Below are 13,439 nucleotides of genomic sequence, written 5' to 3'. Positions count from 1 at the left end.
CTACCAGGACATAAATTTAAAAAAAAGTGTACAAAAAAAAAAACAACTTTGAATGCAATCCCAATTCTACAGGATGCTTTAGGAAACCCTTAAAATATGATAACTTCCATTTTTTGTCCTCACTTGCACAGAAAGTACAGGTAACTTAACTGTCAATAATCCCACAGACCATTTTGTCAAAGCTATGAAAATCAATCTTTGCAGTATAAAAAAAAAATCTAAGATGGTTTTTGATTTCTTTATTTAAATAACCACATCTGACTAGAACGCCAGAATCAACACGTCACATAGACATCAGACAGAACCTCTAAAAATATTACTTCATCATTACGCAAACAGCTAATTATATCCTGATTAGACAGATGAAGCATACAAACACACATGCATGCACAAAAAAAGCATGTATGAATAACATGTCAATCATTCTTACTTCAAATGGAATAAATAACAGTCGGCGTCAGGTTACTTGTTGAACCATGACTGTGCATTCTTCTGTGGTCTTTTTCCAGATTTTTTCTGATCAGGGCATTTTTACAGTGATAGAAGAGCAAAGCATCAACCCTTACTGCTGTGTACTGCATATAGTGTTTTCCCCATACTGCACTGAGCAGTACTATACTAAAAGGATGTTTGACTGTAGAGATTATGAACATGAATGGATTTACATTCTTCAAAACAGCCAAAGGCATCCAAACCCACTGAAAGAAAAATAAAACATAAAAATCACAAAAAGCACCTCCTCTTTTTCCTGAAACGCAGGATGGAGCCCTGATTTCAAATGTAGTTTTTCAAAACAGTGCAAGTCGCACACGAACGTCAGTGTGCATGAAACCATGGCAGCGACCGTCAGTGTAACAGCAGGGGTCAGGGAGCGAGGGTCCGGAGTCAGAAGTAGTCCCTTCGGCGGGAATCGTCACTGGTGAAGGACGGGTTCCACTGGGCGGGGTAGATGCACGAGTGGCGAGACCCCGGCAGGCCCGTGAACGGGTACAAACCGTTCTTCTCCAGGTCGGAGTTCCGCAAGGCGGGCTAAAGGAAGAAACACAGAGAGGAAGTGAAGGAGAGTTATCAGCATAAGGAACAGAATCTTTTTCCTGATCATTTCAGCTCTTTAGCACCAGTGTTGACACCTTTGATTACTGCAGCTTTTCAAGCGTTTTCAGTATTAACGTCATTCCGAAGCAGAGACAAAAGCAGCTTTGCACTGATATGTGACACATAACAGTAGTGACGTGCTTACGCAATCTATGTAAACCAGCTGATTCAGAGAATCAGTGTTGCATTTTGGGACAAAGCACTTTTCTCTGAATCCATTCAAATTAATTGTGAAAATGGTCGATGAGTTTGAGGTAGTTTAAAGACCCACTTGAATAATAATGTTTTTGGTCTTTTAAACATGTTGTTGGGGTATTTTCTGATGATGGAGGGACATATATAATCAAACAATTAAGCTCAAAGTTGCATTTGGGAGTATTTCTTTATTCAAATTGTTGTGAGTCAGGAGCACATGAAGAAAAAACGTATTTGTGACGTAGAAAACATGGTGGGTGGGCCAACAGCTCCCTGCTCTGCTTGAACAGAGAAGTATAAGCAATGGGGAGGGGAAGGGGAGACGGGGTCGCTCCATGCTAACAGTCATGCCCACAACTCAGAGGCAAATTTCTAATGAACTAGTGCTGCTCTGCAGAAACTATGTCCTAGAAAATGACACAGGATTTTGGCTAAAAACGGGAAAACGATAACTAAAATACCACTGGGAACGCTTTAAAAAAAGATCAAAAGATGATTGCAGTGGGTCTCTAATTGTATTTCTGAGAATAATGGAAACTAATAACTGATTTTACTGCAAATGGTGATTGTAAGCTTCACGTACAGAGTAGTAAATGTCCGTCATCTGCAGAAGGTTCTTGGTGCTGCCGTTCTCCTGCATCTCTATGGTCTCCCGGCCCCATTCCATGGATATTCTGCTGTTCTTCTGGAAATCTGCATATGGGGACATCTGCATGTCTCCACTCCTGAAGATGATTTTGTTGATGTCGTTTTTGTCCCTCCTAAAAGATGACAAAAGAAACGCATGAGGAAAGTTTTCTTTGAACATGGGATTTTCTTAGGATTCAAAGGTGGGTCGTCTCACTTGCAGCAGGTCACAATGAGAGCAATTACAAGAATGAGGAGCAGAGCGCCCCCTGCTGGTGACACCACAACAGCAATCAGCTTGTAAACTGCAGAGTTGATGAGAAAAAAAAAATTAATCAACTCATCAACATTTCTGTCTGTAATAAGAAAAACAGTTGTGTTCTACTGACTTACAATTTCCACAGTTAAAGCCCCCAAATCCAAACATGCACCTGAAAAGCAGAAACTGGGTTATAGAGGACGTCAGCACTTTCATTTCCCATTAAGAAGAAATAATTCAAACGTACGGGACACATGTGCCATTTTCCAGCCTGTAGCCATCACCACATTCTGGAAGAAGACGTTTTTAGTTATTTAAAGTTCTCAAAAATCTCCAAATACTCATATGCTTTACAGAAAACCTGTGGGTGAGTGACACGGAAACGCTCACCTAAGCAGGACAGGTCATCAGAGTTGTGCTTGTAATAGCCTTGCAGGCACTGGCAGGAGGCCGTGCCGCTGCTGTCGGAGCAGACGGTACGCTCCGGATCACAGCGGGTCCTCTGAGCCTGACACAAACTCTCAGCTGGAACACACAAAAGCTCATAAATGCAACAATTGTGACACTTTTACACCGTTGTGAGAATAAAAAGAATAAAAGAATCCCCCCAAATGCAAGTTACTCTAGAGCAGGGGTGACACCATGAGCAGAATTTGTTCACTGTGAGAGTCAAAGAGCCACACCACACACTGACCTGCCAAGACGCACACACACAAACACACAATTAAAGCCGTATTATGTTCCATAAAACACTCCTCTCCCTACAACACAACAGCAAGTATTGTATTTGTGTTTATTTCAAGGAAAGTGTCCACCCTCAATACACACATCAAACGCAGCTTAGCCAGAGTTTACAGAGTTAACCATGGAGGTCAGCAGGCAGCGTCACGTTCTGCGCTTTATTCATTTGGATTGCAGCTTTCTGCTGTGAGCTCCGCAATGAAGGAAAGTGGGACAGATTGCTGTTTTGCATGTGCACTTTGAAAAGCTTCCACTTGTTCATAAAGGAGACACTTTGTGTTGATCAGGAAGAGTTTTTAATTTTTTCTGGGATACGTTTTGTTCTTTTCTGCCATGAACTATTTTACCGCTTCCAAAAGCTCATAATAATAAACATAGTGACTTGTCATTCCGTTCAGTTAAAAAGTAAGAATCTTCCCATTCTTCCACAAACGTCCTGTGTTCATCTTTATATTCTGAATTTAGCCATTTTGACCATGAGGGTCACGGTCTGCACGCACATCAAATGTTTAGTAATTTTTTCCGCTATTGCGCGAAACCCACGCAAATGATTGGCGGTCACTTCTTTGTCAGGGGCAGCATCAAAACACACACATTACTTTTAGTATTATTATTTATCATTTCTTTTTAATACCCTCTGATGCGTTTGAGTGTGGTTAATAGGAAAAAAACTATGAGGCACAGTATATAGAAAACATGATGAGCCGCAAAGAGCCGCGTGTTCGCCACCCTTGCTCTAGAGAAAACATACTTTCTGCCCTTTTGGTGCAGATGTCAAAACAAGAAATCAGGATGCAACAGGTTATTCAAATACAAAACATAGTGAGCTGCGCCCCCTGGTGGCTGTTCAAACATTTTCTGAATGTTAAAACCAGGGGTGCCCAAATCCAGGCCTCAGGGCCGGCCTCCCGCTAGCAATATCTGCTGGATTAAGTGTGTTTAGCCAGTAAGGAGCTTCAATAGCCGGACGGTTGGAAACATGTAGGACACCGGCCCTCAAGGCCTGGATTTGGTGCAAAATCCATTTTTTGAGCTCTTAAGTGTATTATGATATTCATTCCTCACAAACAGAATCCCCAAAGTGGTATTATGATCCTTTCACCCATTTCTGAGTATTCCTCTAGAAAACCTGCACTCTGAGCACCAGCCCCTCCCTCACTCTCTCGAGCTGACGTAGACCAGTGAGAACAGCCCCTTCCAGGAAGAGTCTGCTCTGCCAGGACCGCCCCCAGACTAACAAACACACCCACTTTCTCCACTGAGCTAGCTAGCGGCGATCGGAATAAACGCTTTCCTTTTATATGCACACTGAGCTCATCCATCTTTGCAAAAGTTCAGATGTTTGCTTTCGTGGGTGAGATGCAGACACGCTGCAGAGGCTGGCTCTGGGTTGACGTCATGAAACCACACGGAGCGAAAGCTGGTGCCTCAGAGATCGAGTCGTTTGACTTCCGGGTTGGAAGAGAGCTCAGGAAAATAACTAATATATAATAAAAAATGTGTTCTTTTGAGTGCCAAAGGTAATATATGATCATATACATGGATATTGTTTGGAAAAAAAGGCTTGAGAATAGCATGGTATAGGGCCTTTGAATCTGCTGAAATAGATGCCGAAGGCACACGTCAGACACGTTTAAGGCTGACAGACTTACTGCGGTAGGAGAGGCGGTGCTGCAGCAACATTCGGCAGTGGGTCAGAGATGAGCTGCAGTTGTTGAGAGACATCTGGATGCTGTTGAAGACCTCCGTGGTCGTCACGTCAGTGGAAAGTGAAAACATGTTGACGGCCAAGATTTGCATCCCACCCTGCTCCCTGTGAGAGTAAATCCACATGCCGTGAGTTCGGAAACTGGGGGGGGGGGGGGGGGTGGGGGGGGGAGAACCAATTGTGCCCAAATAAATGCAGCTGATTTACCGTTTGCTGAGCGTGGAGCGGCTGTAGCCTCGAAGGACGGACAGTGAGACATTAAGCTGCGGCAAAGACAAGCACGTTTATGTCCGACATGTAACCCGGATGCTGCAAAAAGAGACGAGCGAAGCTGCGTGGACGTCTCACCAGCTGGATGATCTCTCTCTGCAGGTCGTGGACTGCGATGCTCCTGATGGACGGATCATATCTGTCAAAGCTGAACGTCCCCAGGAACGTCTTAGCTGCAAAAGCAAATGCATGGATGTTTGAAAAAAGGAGCATGTGGTGGGGTCTGGATAGGAATCTCTTTTGTTGTCGCATCACCTCTCGTGCACGAGCGCCCATCCTCCAGGTCAAAGCCCAGCGGGCATTCGCAGCTGAAGGAGCCTCGGGTGTTGATGCAGGTGGAGTCGGCAGGGCAAGGCTGCTGCTTACACTCATCCACATCTAAAAAAAAAACAAAAAAAAACAGTAGACAGTTGTGATTCTGTAAGACTGAAATGAAATGTGATCCCTCTGCATGTTCTGATCGTTGTGAGGCATGGATGAATAATAATACCTTGGTTGCAGGTGCGTCCTTTCCATCCCTGCTGACAGCGGCAGGTGAACTGATGGCGCTGGGAGCTCTTACACATTCCTCCGTTCAAGCAGGGGTTGGACGCACAGGGGTCTCCTGCAGTACAGAAGGGAAGCAGAAAATACTCCTCTGACATCTTACTTTTTACAAGTTTTGTCTTTTTAGATAAAAACTACCGACTCTTAAGACTGTGAATCCAATTATTTAGAAGAAAAGTATTTGGAAATCTAACTAAATTTTGTGAAAGCAGTCTTTCAACTTCTGTCTTAAAAGAATTTTCTGGTTGGACGGCTCCCCTCATCAGTTCTGATGTTTTTTTTTCCCTCTCAGATGGAGCAGCTACTGAAGTGTTCAGACTTCTTTCCTCTGTGAATCAAGTTTGAATCAGAAATGGATACGTCAATCTCTCCATGATAAGAGTTCAATTAACTAGTGTGTACTACCTCCATTTTACCACTAGATGTCAGAAGAGCTCCCTCTCAGCCAAAAACAGAGAACACCAAAACAAACAGGCTTCCTTATGGGGGTTAGGGACACATAGTTTAAGGTGGTCCTACTGTGGAATTATGCAATTTTTGCAAGTTAGGATAGCCATCAGTTGCCAGATATTATAGTCATGATTATATGGAGGTAAATTCAGTCGATGTCAGTGATGTTTTTTCTACATGAATGGTGGGTGTTTGGAAAGTTTCTTCTTAATTTCTTTAGCATCCAGAAAGAAATGTTTTTTTTCCAAACACTGCATTCATCTGTTGGTCAAAGGGTGCTTCTTCACCAGATATAGCTCAACCACTCACTCGGGGGTCCCTTGGTGGGTTGGATGTCAACAGGTGGGGTCGTTCCTGGGGCCTTTTTGGCCCCCCTGTCAGTCTGTTTCTGGGTCGTGTGCAGATGTCCTGTGCTCTCTGTTGGCGTGCTGCGGGTGGAGGTGGTGGAGATCAACCGAGTGTGAGCGGTGGAGCTCCTGAGGGTTCCTCCGCTCGTTACGGCGGTCACGGTCGGGGCTTTTGTCGGGAGGGTCATTCCTGTCGCGGGCCTCTGGGTTTGACCGCGCGATACATGGTGACCCGGGTGCGTCACCGAGGTCTGCGGGGTCAGGGTGTAGGACGTGGGGGAGGGGGCAGTCTGCGGCAGGGTGGTCTTTATAGGGGACTGTGAAGGAAAAGTGCTGGGGGAGACTCCGACCCCTGATGAGGTGGAGGGTGGAGAAGAGCTGGTAGAAGCTAGTCTGGTGGATGTGACCTCAGTTACAGTGGAGGTGTCTCCCTCTGTTATCTGACTGTTAAAGAAAAAACAAATTTAGGTGATATGAAAACAGTTCCAGTTAGTATTTTTCGCAATGAGCTGACATGACATCTAAAGTCTGCAGTAGTTAAAATGTTTATGTTAAATCTGTAAAATAACTTTATATATTCATTAACAAAAGCGGTTCTGCTCACCTTTTAGTAACAGTGACAGGTGTTGTAGTGAGAAAGTCAGCAGTGTACAGCAGCGGTGCGTCTGTCAGGGGGTTTTCCGCTTCAGTTACAACAGTTCTGACAGTAGAAGGCGCTGCTGGCAGACCCATGCCCTCACTGGTCTGAAGAAAAGACACTTCACTTCTGCCCTGGTTCTGAGTGCTGGAGCTGTGAGCCTCAGTGGAGGACTGTGTGGATGGTTGAACACTAGAACCCGAGCCCTGGTTTGTCCCGGTGACACTAGAACCCGAGCCCTGGTTTGTCCCGGTGACACTAGAACCTGAGCCCTGGTTTGTCCCGGTGATGTTTGGAAGGCCTCCCAAAGGCGAGGTGACTGGAGGAGTGGAAGAAACAGAGAGATCCGACTGCTCCGTGTCCAGCGATGATGTGGATCCTGAAATTTCCTGTGACGATGAAAGTAGTTCTTGTTGAGTTGTGTTAGTTTGACCAGAAAAACTCGGGGCTCCTCTGGCCCTCGCTGCCGTTCCACTGTCTGTAAATGTTTCTGTGACACGCCGCTCTGTTGTTTCTCCTCCATTAGTCCCTGCGGATGAGCCACTCTGTGTGGAATCAGGCTCTGCAGACCTGGGAGGTAAGCCCCAGGTGGAAGGAGGCTGATGGGAGTTGGAGTCCTCAGCTAAGGTGGAGGAGGTGCTGTTGCTGTTGGAGGAGGTCACGGAGAGCAGCGTCCTCTCCCCGGAACGAGAGACGGTGGTGCTGTCGGTGAGAAAGGTGCTGCGTGACATCAGAGCGGTGGAGGTGCCCTGCTGGCTGCTGGTATCCGGGCTGTCCTGGGGAAGGCCGTCTTCCGCGGGAAACGCCCAGGGCCACGACGGCTCCCACGACACAGAGTGGGGGAGACCTGAAATCCGGCTTGTGTGAGTTAACTCCTTCCAGTGTGTGCTGCTGCTGCTGCTGAAGCTGCTGCTGCTGCTGCTGAAGCTGCTGCTGCTGCTGACGGCATCAGTGGTGAAGCTGGAGGTGAGCGGCTCAGTTGAGAGGTTGGCCACCTCTGGGGACACATTACTGGTTTCTGTGAATGCTTTTGTCTGCTCAGAGCCTGCAGATATGAAAGAAAATGCAAGTTACTTCTGTTCTACAGACTGAGCATCTACCATAATGAAAAATAAACCTGCAACCATTCGGGGAATTTTGTCAAAGAAAAATGTAGAAAAACATTATATTTGAGAATAGTAAATAAACATGTTCCTTTAAAAAAACCTGAATTTCTAATTAACTGCAAGAATAATGTGCAAAAAAGCCCAATGATCACTATATGAGTTGACAATGTATGTAATTTAACCACTAAATAGATGAGAAATCTGATCAATTGAATGTTTTTACAGCTGTGACCAGCAGAGGGAGCTCTCTAAATGATGTTCAACCTGCAGAAAGAGTGTGACCTGATGTTGTTAAAGGGTTAGCTGCCATGACCAGGCAGGGGGTTTTGGGCGGGGAGCGACTGGCAGCCAGCTAGTCTACTTTAACAATGGCTTGAAGTCCTAAATATGGAAGTGAGTGTCTCTGCTGGGGATTCGGCCATTTCCTTCCTAAAGCTGAGTGAGCAGAGGGCAGAGGCAGAACACTGCCACCACGGTTCTGGGTGGGTTTTCCCACTCCTTTTCAACTGGGGTCAGCATTGTCTGGCCACAGCTATTGACTAAACACCAACAGAAAGGGAGTTTGAAAAACAAAAAGCAGGGGAGGGTTTCATATACAGTGTAGCATTTCAAGGTAGAAATCATTTCACCGACATTGTACATTTTCTCCGTTCCTTTTTAAAGATCAATAAAAATGCTGCTTTTGGAGTTTTTAACATGTTCTTGTGGCATTTTTATCATGATGGAGAACATATATAAAGGAAATGAAGCTTAAATTTGCATTTCTGAGTATTTCTTTATTCAAATCGTTGTGAATCAGGAGCAGATGAAAACAGGCAGTTTGAGAAAAAGCGCATTTATGACGTAGAAAATATGATACAATGCTCCGCTCCATTCTGATGCATCTTTCTTTAGCTGAATAGATCCATGTTCGTCTGAGGTGGCACCAGGCTCAAAACTCTACGGCTGGATAGCTCTTGATATTGCTCGCCATTTTTTCCTGCACCGGGTGGGGGTGTGAGGGGCAGTAAGCCATCTAACAGAGAGCTCTCCGTAATGGAAGACGGGAAGGAAGGGGGCTAGCTTTATCTGTGCCAACAGTCCTGCCCACAACTCAGGTGAATTTCTGATGAGCTCCTGTCGCTCTGCAGAAACTATGTCCTACAAAAAAACACAGGTTTGTTTTTGTTTTGTTTTTTTAAACGTTGCCTAAAAACGATATAGTTATAATAAAAAGCCCACTGGGTACAGTTTGGAAATAGATCAAAAGATGATCGGAGTGGAACTTTAACTGCATGGAGGACAACTTTTTGATATGTTGATTTCAAATGGCTGCATTTTTTATGACTGCAACAAAAACTTCTGTCAGAAAAGACATTTTCGAGTGACAGGAGACGGCCATGCATCAGTTCTGCATGTGAGGTCTTCTCTTGGACGCTGGCAGCCTCTCACCTGGCTGCCCTCCAGCTCTCGGACACCAGAACTGAGGATGAGCGCCACCAACAGTTACCGTCCAAAACTAATAGAATGGAAAGTTCATCGAAGGAACAGTCTGTCCTCTGGGATTCTGTGAAGACTATTTTCCTCATTCACTTCCTCTGAATAAATCTCTTTTTTTTTTAAATGGCGTCTCCCTGGATCCACTCCAAGCAGCAAAAGTCAGACTAGAATGCGATGCTGGCAGCAATCGGCAGACACTCCCTGCCCCTCTGCTGTTTGTCTGTCAGCTGTTAACAGTTTCTCGCTGTTATATAATAACCCCAGTTCATAGTACGAGTTCAGCAAATGCACAGACTCCTTTGCATCACCCAGTAACCAAAGCTGTGACGTGTTTAGCTGGAACCTGCTCGGACCACTCTCTGCATCCAGGTCTTTGAGGAAGGTGCAGCAAGAAAGCATCAGGGCCCACTGTCCAAGTTATCCCCCTGTCCCACAAAGAAACACGTATGATGCTATGAAAACGGACAAAAGGGATGCAAAAAATGCATCTAAGTAATGTTACAGCACGCCATTCAGATGAATGTTTTTAGCTTTACAAAAAAAAGTTAAAAACATTGTGTTTCTTCCCGTTTATGCTAATACACTGAGCTTAAGTCATTTTTAAAACTACAAGTTTTCCCAAGAATCGGAATGTAAAAACAAAACGATTTATTTCAATTGTTTCATGTGCAGAGATGTTAATTCATTCAATGGAGTGGATGGAGATCAGCTCGAAAACAGTGATGCGTTTCTTCAAAATGGCTTAAAATGAAGAAATTCAAAAGTGATCTGTAGGAGGATGCTTTCCAACGAGACCTAATCCAGGGGTGTCTAAAAGATTTGTTAAGGTGAAAATGTATGAAGGGACCGATCAGCCAGCTTTCTTACGTTTGAATCATTCCAGGAACATCAAATGCAAATGGATGATTATAAAGAAAATTCCAATACGATGGAATACTTTTCATTTCTTCACATAGAACAGAAATACGTCTAAATATTTCCTGTTTGAGGCGTGAAGAAGGGTTTAAGGGCAGGAATGCCCAGTTTGGTTTAGGTAGTTCAGTTTAGAATTTTCATGATCCTCATGATTTTATGTTTATCGGTACGAAGCCCATTAAATATTTAAAATTGAAATTAAATTGAAGACCAAAAAAAAATGTAGGAAAATAAATAAAGTAAAAAACCTTTATGAACATTAGATCTGTTTTTACATCTGTTACATATTTAAATGTTGTGAACAAGAAATAAATGGTTATCTTGTTCAAAAAGTCCAAATCACTGACAAAATTGGCTCTTGTTGTCAACTTTCCTTTATTATTATTATTATTCACAGTTGCCATTTTAGAAATGAGCTAAAAAGTCACAGAAGAGTGCAACATAGTTGCCACAGGTTTAAAACAGTCAATGCAACGTTGCCCTTAACAATCAAGAACTTGTGCAGACAGTTTTTAGAGAGTGCTGGGGGCCGCATATTATGAATTTTATGAAGGGAACCTGGAATATTGAGTGTGGGCCATATCTGGCCCACGGACTAACAATTCTAGACTGTTTATGTAGTAACTGTACAAAAACTATCTAATTACTGCACTGAAATTGAAAATAGAGGAATAAGCCCTTCATCTATACATCAATAATTAAAGTGCTTCAGCGTTGTGCAGATCATTCAGATTTGTTTGTAAATGACAAGATTTGCCTAAAAAAACTTTAAAGGTTGTGCAGATAACAGTTTTTGCAAATTATTGGAATGCTTTAAGTGCCATAAAAAGAGGACTGATTTGATGTCATGAACTAATCAACCTGTAAACCAAATAAGCGAAGAATTTGAAATTATTAAATGAATGAATGGATCTATAATCATGAGAGTATCTGTTGTGTAATTTTATTCTGAAATACAGAAATTCCCCAATAAAAGCTTCTTTTAATTTTTCACTTTTCTATTAGGACGTTTGTGCTGCAATATTATGACAAAAAAATTCATTTTAGCACTGAAAGTTGAACACAGTCAAAGGGTTTGAGTCACGTGTGTTCTGTGATTTTACTCTGAAATGAAGACTTTCCGCAGTAAAAGCCTCTTAGTTTTCCCACGTTCATATTGGGACATTATTTGTCACAAAGACTCAAAAAAAACCACCTAAAAATATTCGTTTAGTCCTGAAGTTGTCCATAACTTTTTTTAAGTGCAAGCCTAAATAAATAAATGGAAAAAAACACACAAACTAAGATGTTATTTTCTTATATGATCCATTTCCCATATAAGACTCGCTCTTCTTACCGACATGTGCAGCAGTGGCAGCCGCTGGTTCAGCAGAGTGTGAGAGCAGGAGGATCCTCTGGGATGGTGATAAACTTTCACTGGAGAACGACGCTGAAGTCACCCCGCTGTCCCCGTCACTGAGCCCGTCGGTGTTTCTCGACTGATAAGATCCACCCGTGGTGGCGGGGTTTGTGCTGTTGTAGCTGGGGGTCCAAGCCCCGAGGGGCCGGGGCGGCTCCAACAGTAGCACCCACAGCGATACACAGAAGAGGTGGTTCAAGAACCACGTTTCCATGACTTCACACAGACCCCCGAGTTATTGTTACCGAAAGTCGAGCTGGTGCTGGGGAGTCTCCCGGGGGCACCATGGGAGGAGCCCGCCGCCGCCTCCAAAGCTCCCCCGTAAAGCGAACAAATGCAGGGGAAGAGCCCGCGATGCCCCACTGCGCAAACGGCGGGGAACGGAAGATGAGTGAGCCGAGCTCGCAGCTCGCTTTCACGGCCGTGGAGACTCAGCTCCTCCCCCCCACTCTCACACATACACCCCCCCGGAGACCCGACCCCTAAACGCGCGGCACAGGTGCCAAAAGCCATCCTCCAGTAACATCCACTCTCGTTTTAAATAGTACAGTAATTTTAAAAAGTTATGCAAAAAGTATCACCTCCAAACTTTATGCATAAAATTCCATTAATTCCAAAGTAACTCTATTGAATCACGTGGAACCAAGCTAGCATAACCGCTAGCTTTAGTAAAGCTAACAAAGTTCACTGAAGTTTTTCACCAAACATTGCATTTTATAATCACTCGCTCACGTCAAGTCAATTTAAAAAAAAAAAAAAAAATTATTTAAAAACTTAATTCCTGTTGTGAAATGCATCGAGAAATTAAGAAAATCTTGGCGGAATTTTAAAGGTGTTGGAGGACTAGCTATTTACTTGCTAAAGCTAAAGCTTACTTTAGGACAGAAAGGTTAAAAAATAATCACGTGTTGCTTAAATATCATAAAGAAATTAGAGAAGTTAAACATTTTTTATTTACCTTTCAAACAAACAAAACATAATTTGATAAGTTTAGGATGTTACAAACAAGTAAGCATGTTCATTTTTATTTGGACAGGTCTTTGTAAACATTTTTGGAAATATTAGTTCACAGTTAAAAAAAAATTCAAATTGTTCACCCAACAGAACACGCTACATGCAGCCTAATCATTAAAATAATGTCATCAAAGTGGCTAACTATCTGATGCAAAAATAAGTTTTAAAGGGACAACTTTTTAGATTTTTATTTTTTAATAAATTGGGACATTTTTACTTATTTCAACCCCTTATCTTTTAATACGTCTTTTAGCTTCTCTGTTGGAGGACTTGTATGAAGAAATTTAAGCTTAAGATTGCATTTCCAGAAAATCACATCATCTGATTTAAAAAAAAATATTTGTAAATTATAGAGGAAAATAAGTATTAGGTCACCTACAAACAAGCTCTCACAGGCCTGTAAGTTCTTCACTACGGGAATCCTCTATTCTCCACTCTATACCTGTATTAATGGCACCTGTTTGAACTGATTATCTATATGAAAGACTCCTGTCCACAACCAAAAAACAGTCACACTCCAAACTCCACTATGGACAAGATCAAAGAGCTGTCTAAGGACACCTGAAACAAAATTGTTGACCTGCACCAGGCTGGGAAGGCTGAATCTGCATTAAATGAGCAGCTTGGTGTGAAAAAATCAACTGTGGGAGC

General features: G+C 43.2%; 1 protein-coding gene across 1 annotated transcript; it reads right to left on the bottom strand.

Annotated features, from left to right (window-relative positions):
• Nucleotides 1-224: 224 nt before the first annotated feature.
• heg1 (heart development protein with EGF like domains 1) lies at nt 225-12,177 on the bottom strand. Its single transcript, XM_023950720.1, has 14 exons — nt 11,712-12,177; nt 6,843-7,920; nt 6,201-6,682; nt 5,386-5,499; nt 5,151-5,273; nt 4,974-5,068; nt 4,833-4,888; nt 4,570-4,730; nt 2,567-2,701; nt 2,424-2,466; nt 2,311-2,348; nt 2,135-2,222; nt 1,874-2,051; nt 225-1,029 (listed from the first exon to the last, which is right to left on the bottom strand). The coding sequence occupies exons 1-14, from the start codon at nt 11,986-11,988 to the stop codon at nt 886-888; spliced, it is 3,012 nt and encodes a 1,003-aa protein (XP_023806488.1). The 5' UTR covers nt 11,989-12,177; the 3' UTR covers nt 225-885.
• Nucleotides 12,178-13,439: the final 1,262 nt, after the last annotated feature.

This window comes from Oryzias latipes, chromosome 21, assembly GCF_002234675.1.
Source record: "Oryzias latipes chromosome 21, ASM223467v1".
Taxonomy (NCBI): domain Eukaryota; kingdom Metazoa; phylum Chordata; class Actinopteri; order Beloniformes; family Adrianichthyidae; genus Oryzias; species Oryzias latipes.
Note: the sequence above shows the minus strand (reverse complement) of the source record. Positions and strands in the feature narration are given on the sequence as shown.

Coding starts and splice junctions, on each gene's coding strand:
- heg1 (XM_023950720.1), bottom strand. CDS start 11,988: ATGGAAACGTGGTTCTTGAACCACCTCTTCTGTGTATCGCTGTGGGTG. Junction 2,052..2,134: donor CTCATTGTGACCTGCTGCAA/GTGAGACGACCC, acceptor GTCATCTTTTAG/GAGGGACAAAAACGACATCA. Junction 1,030..1,873: donor TGACGGACATTTACTACTCT/GTACGTGAAGCT, acceptor TTCTTCCTTTAG/CCCGCCTTGCGGAACTCCGA.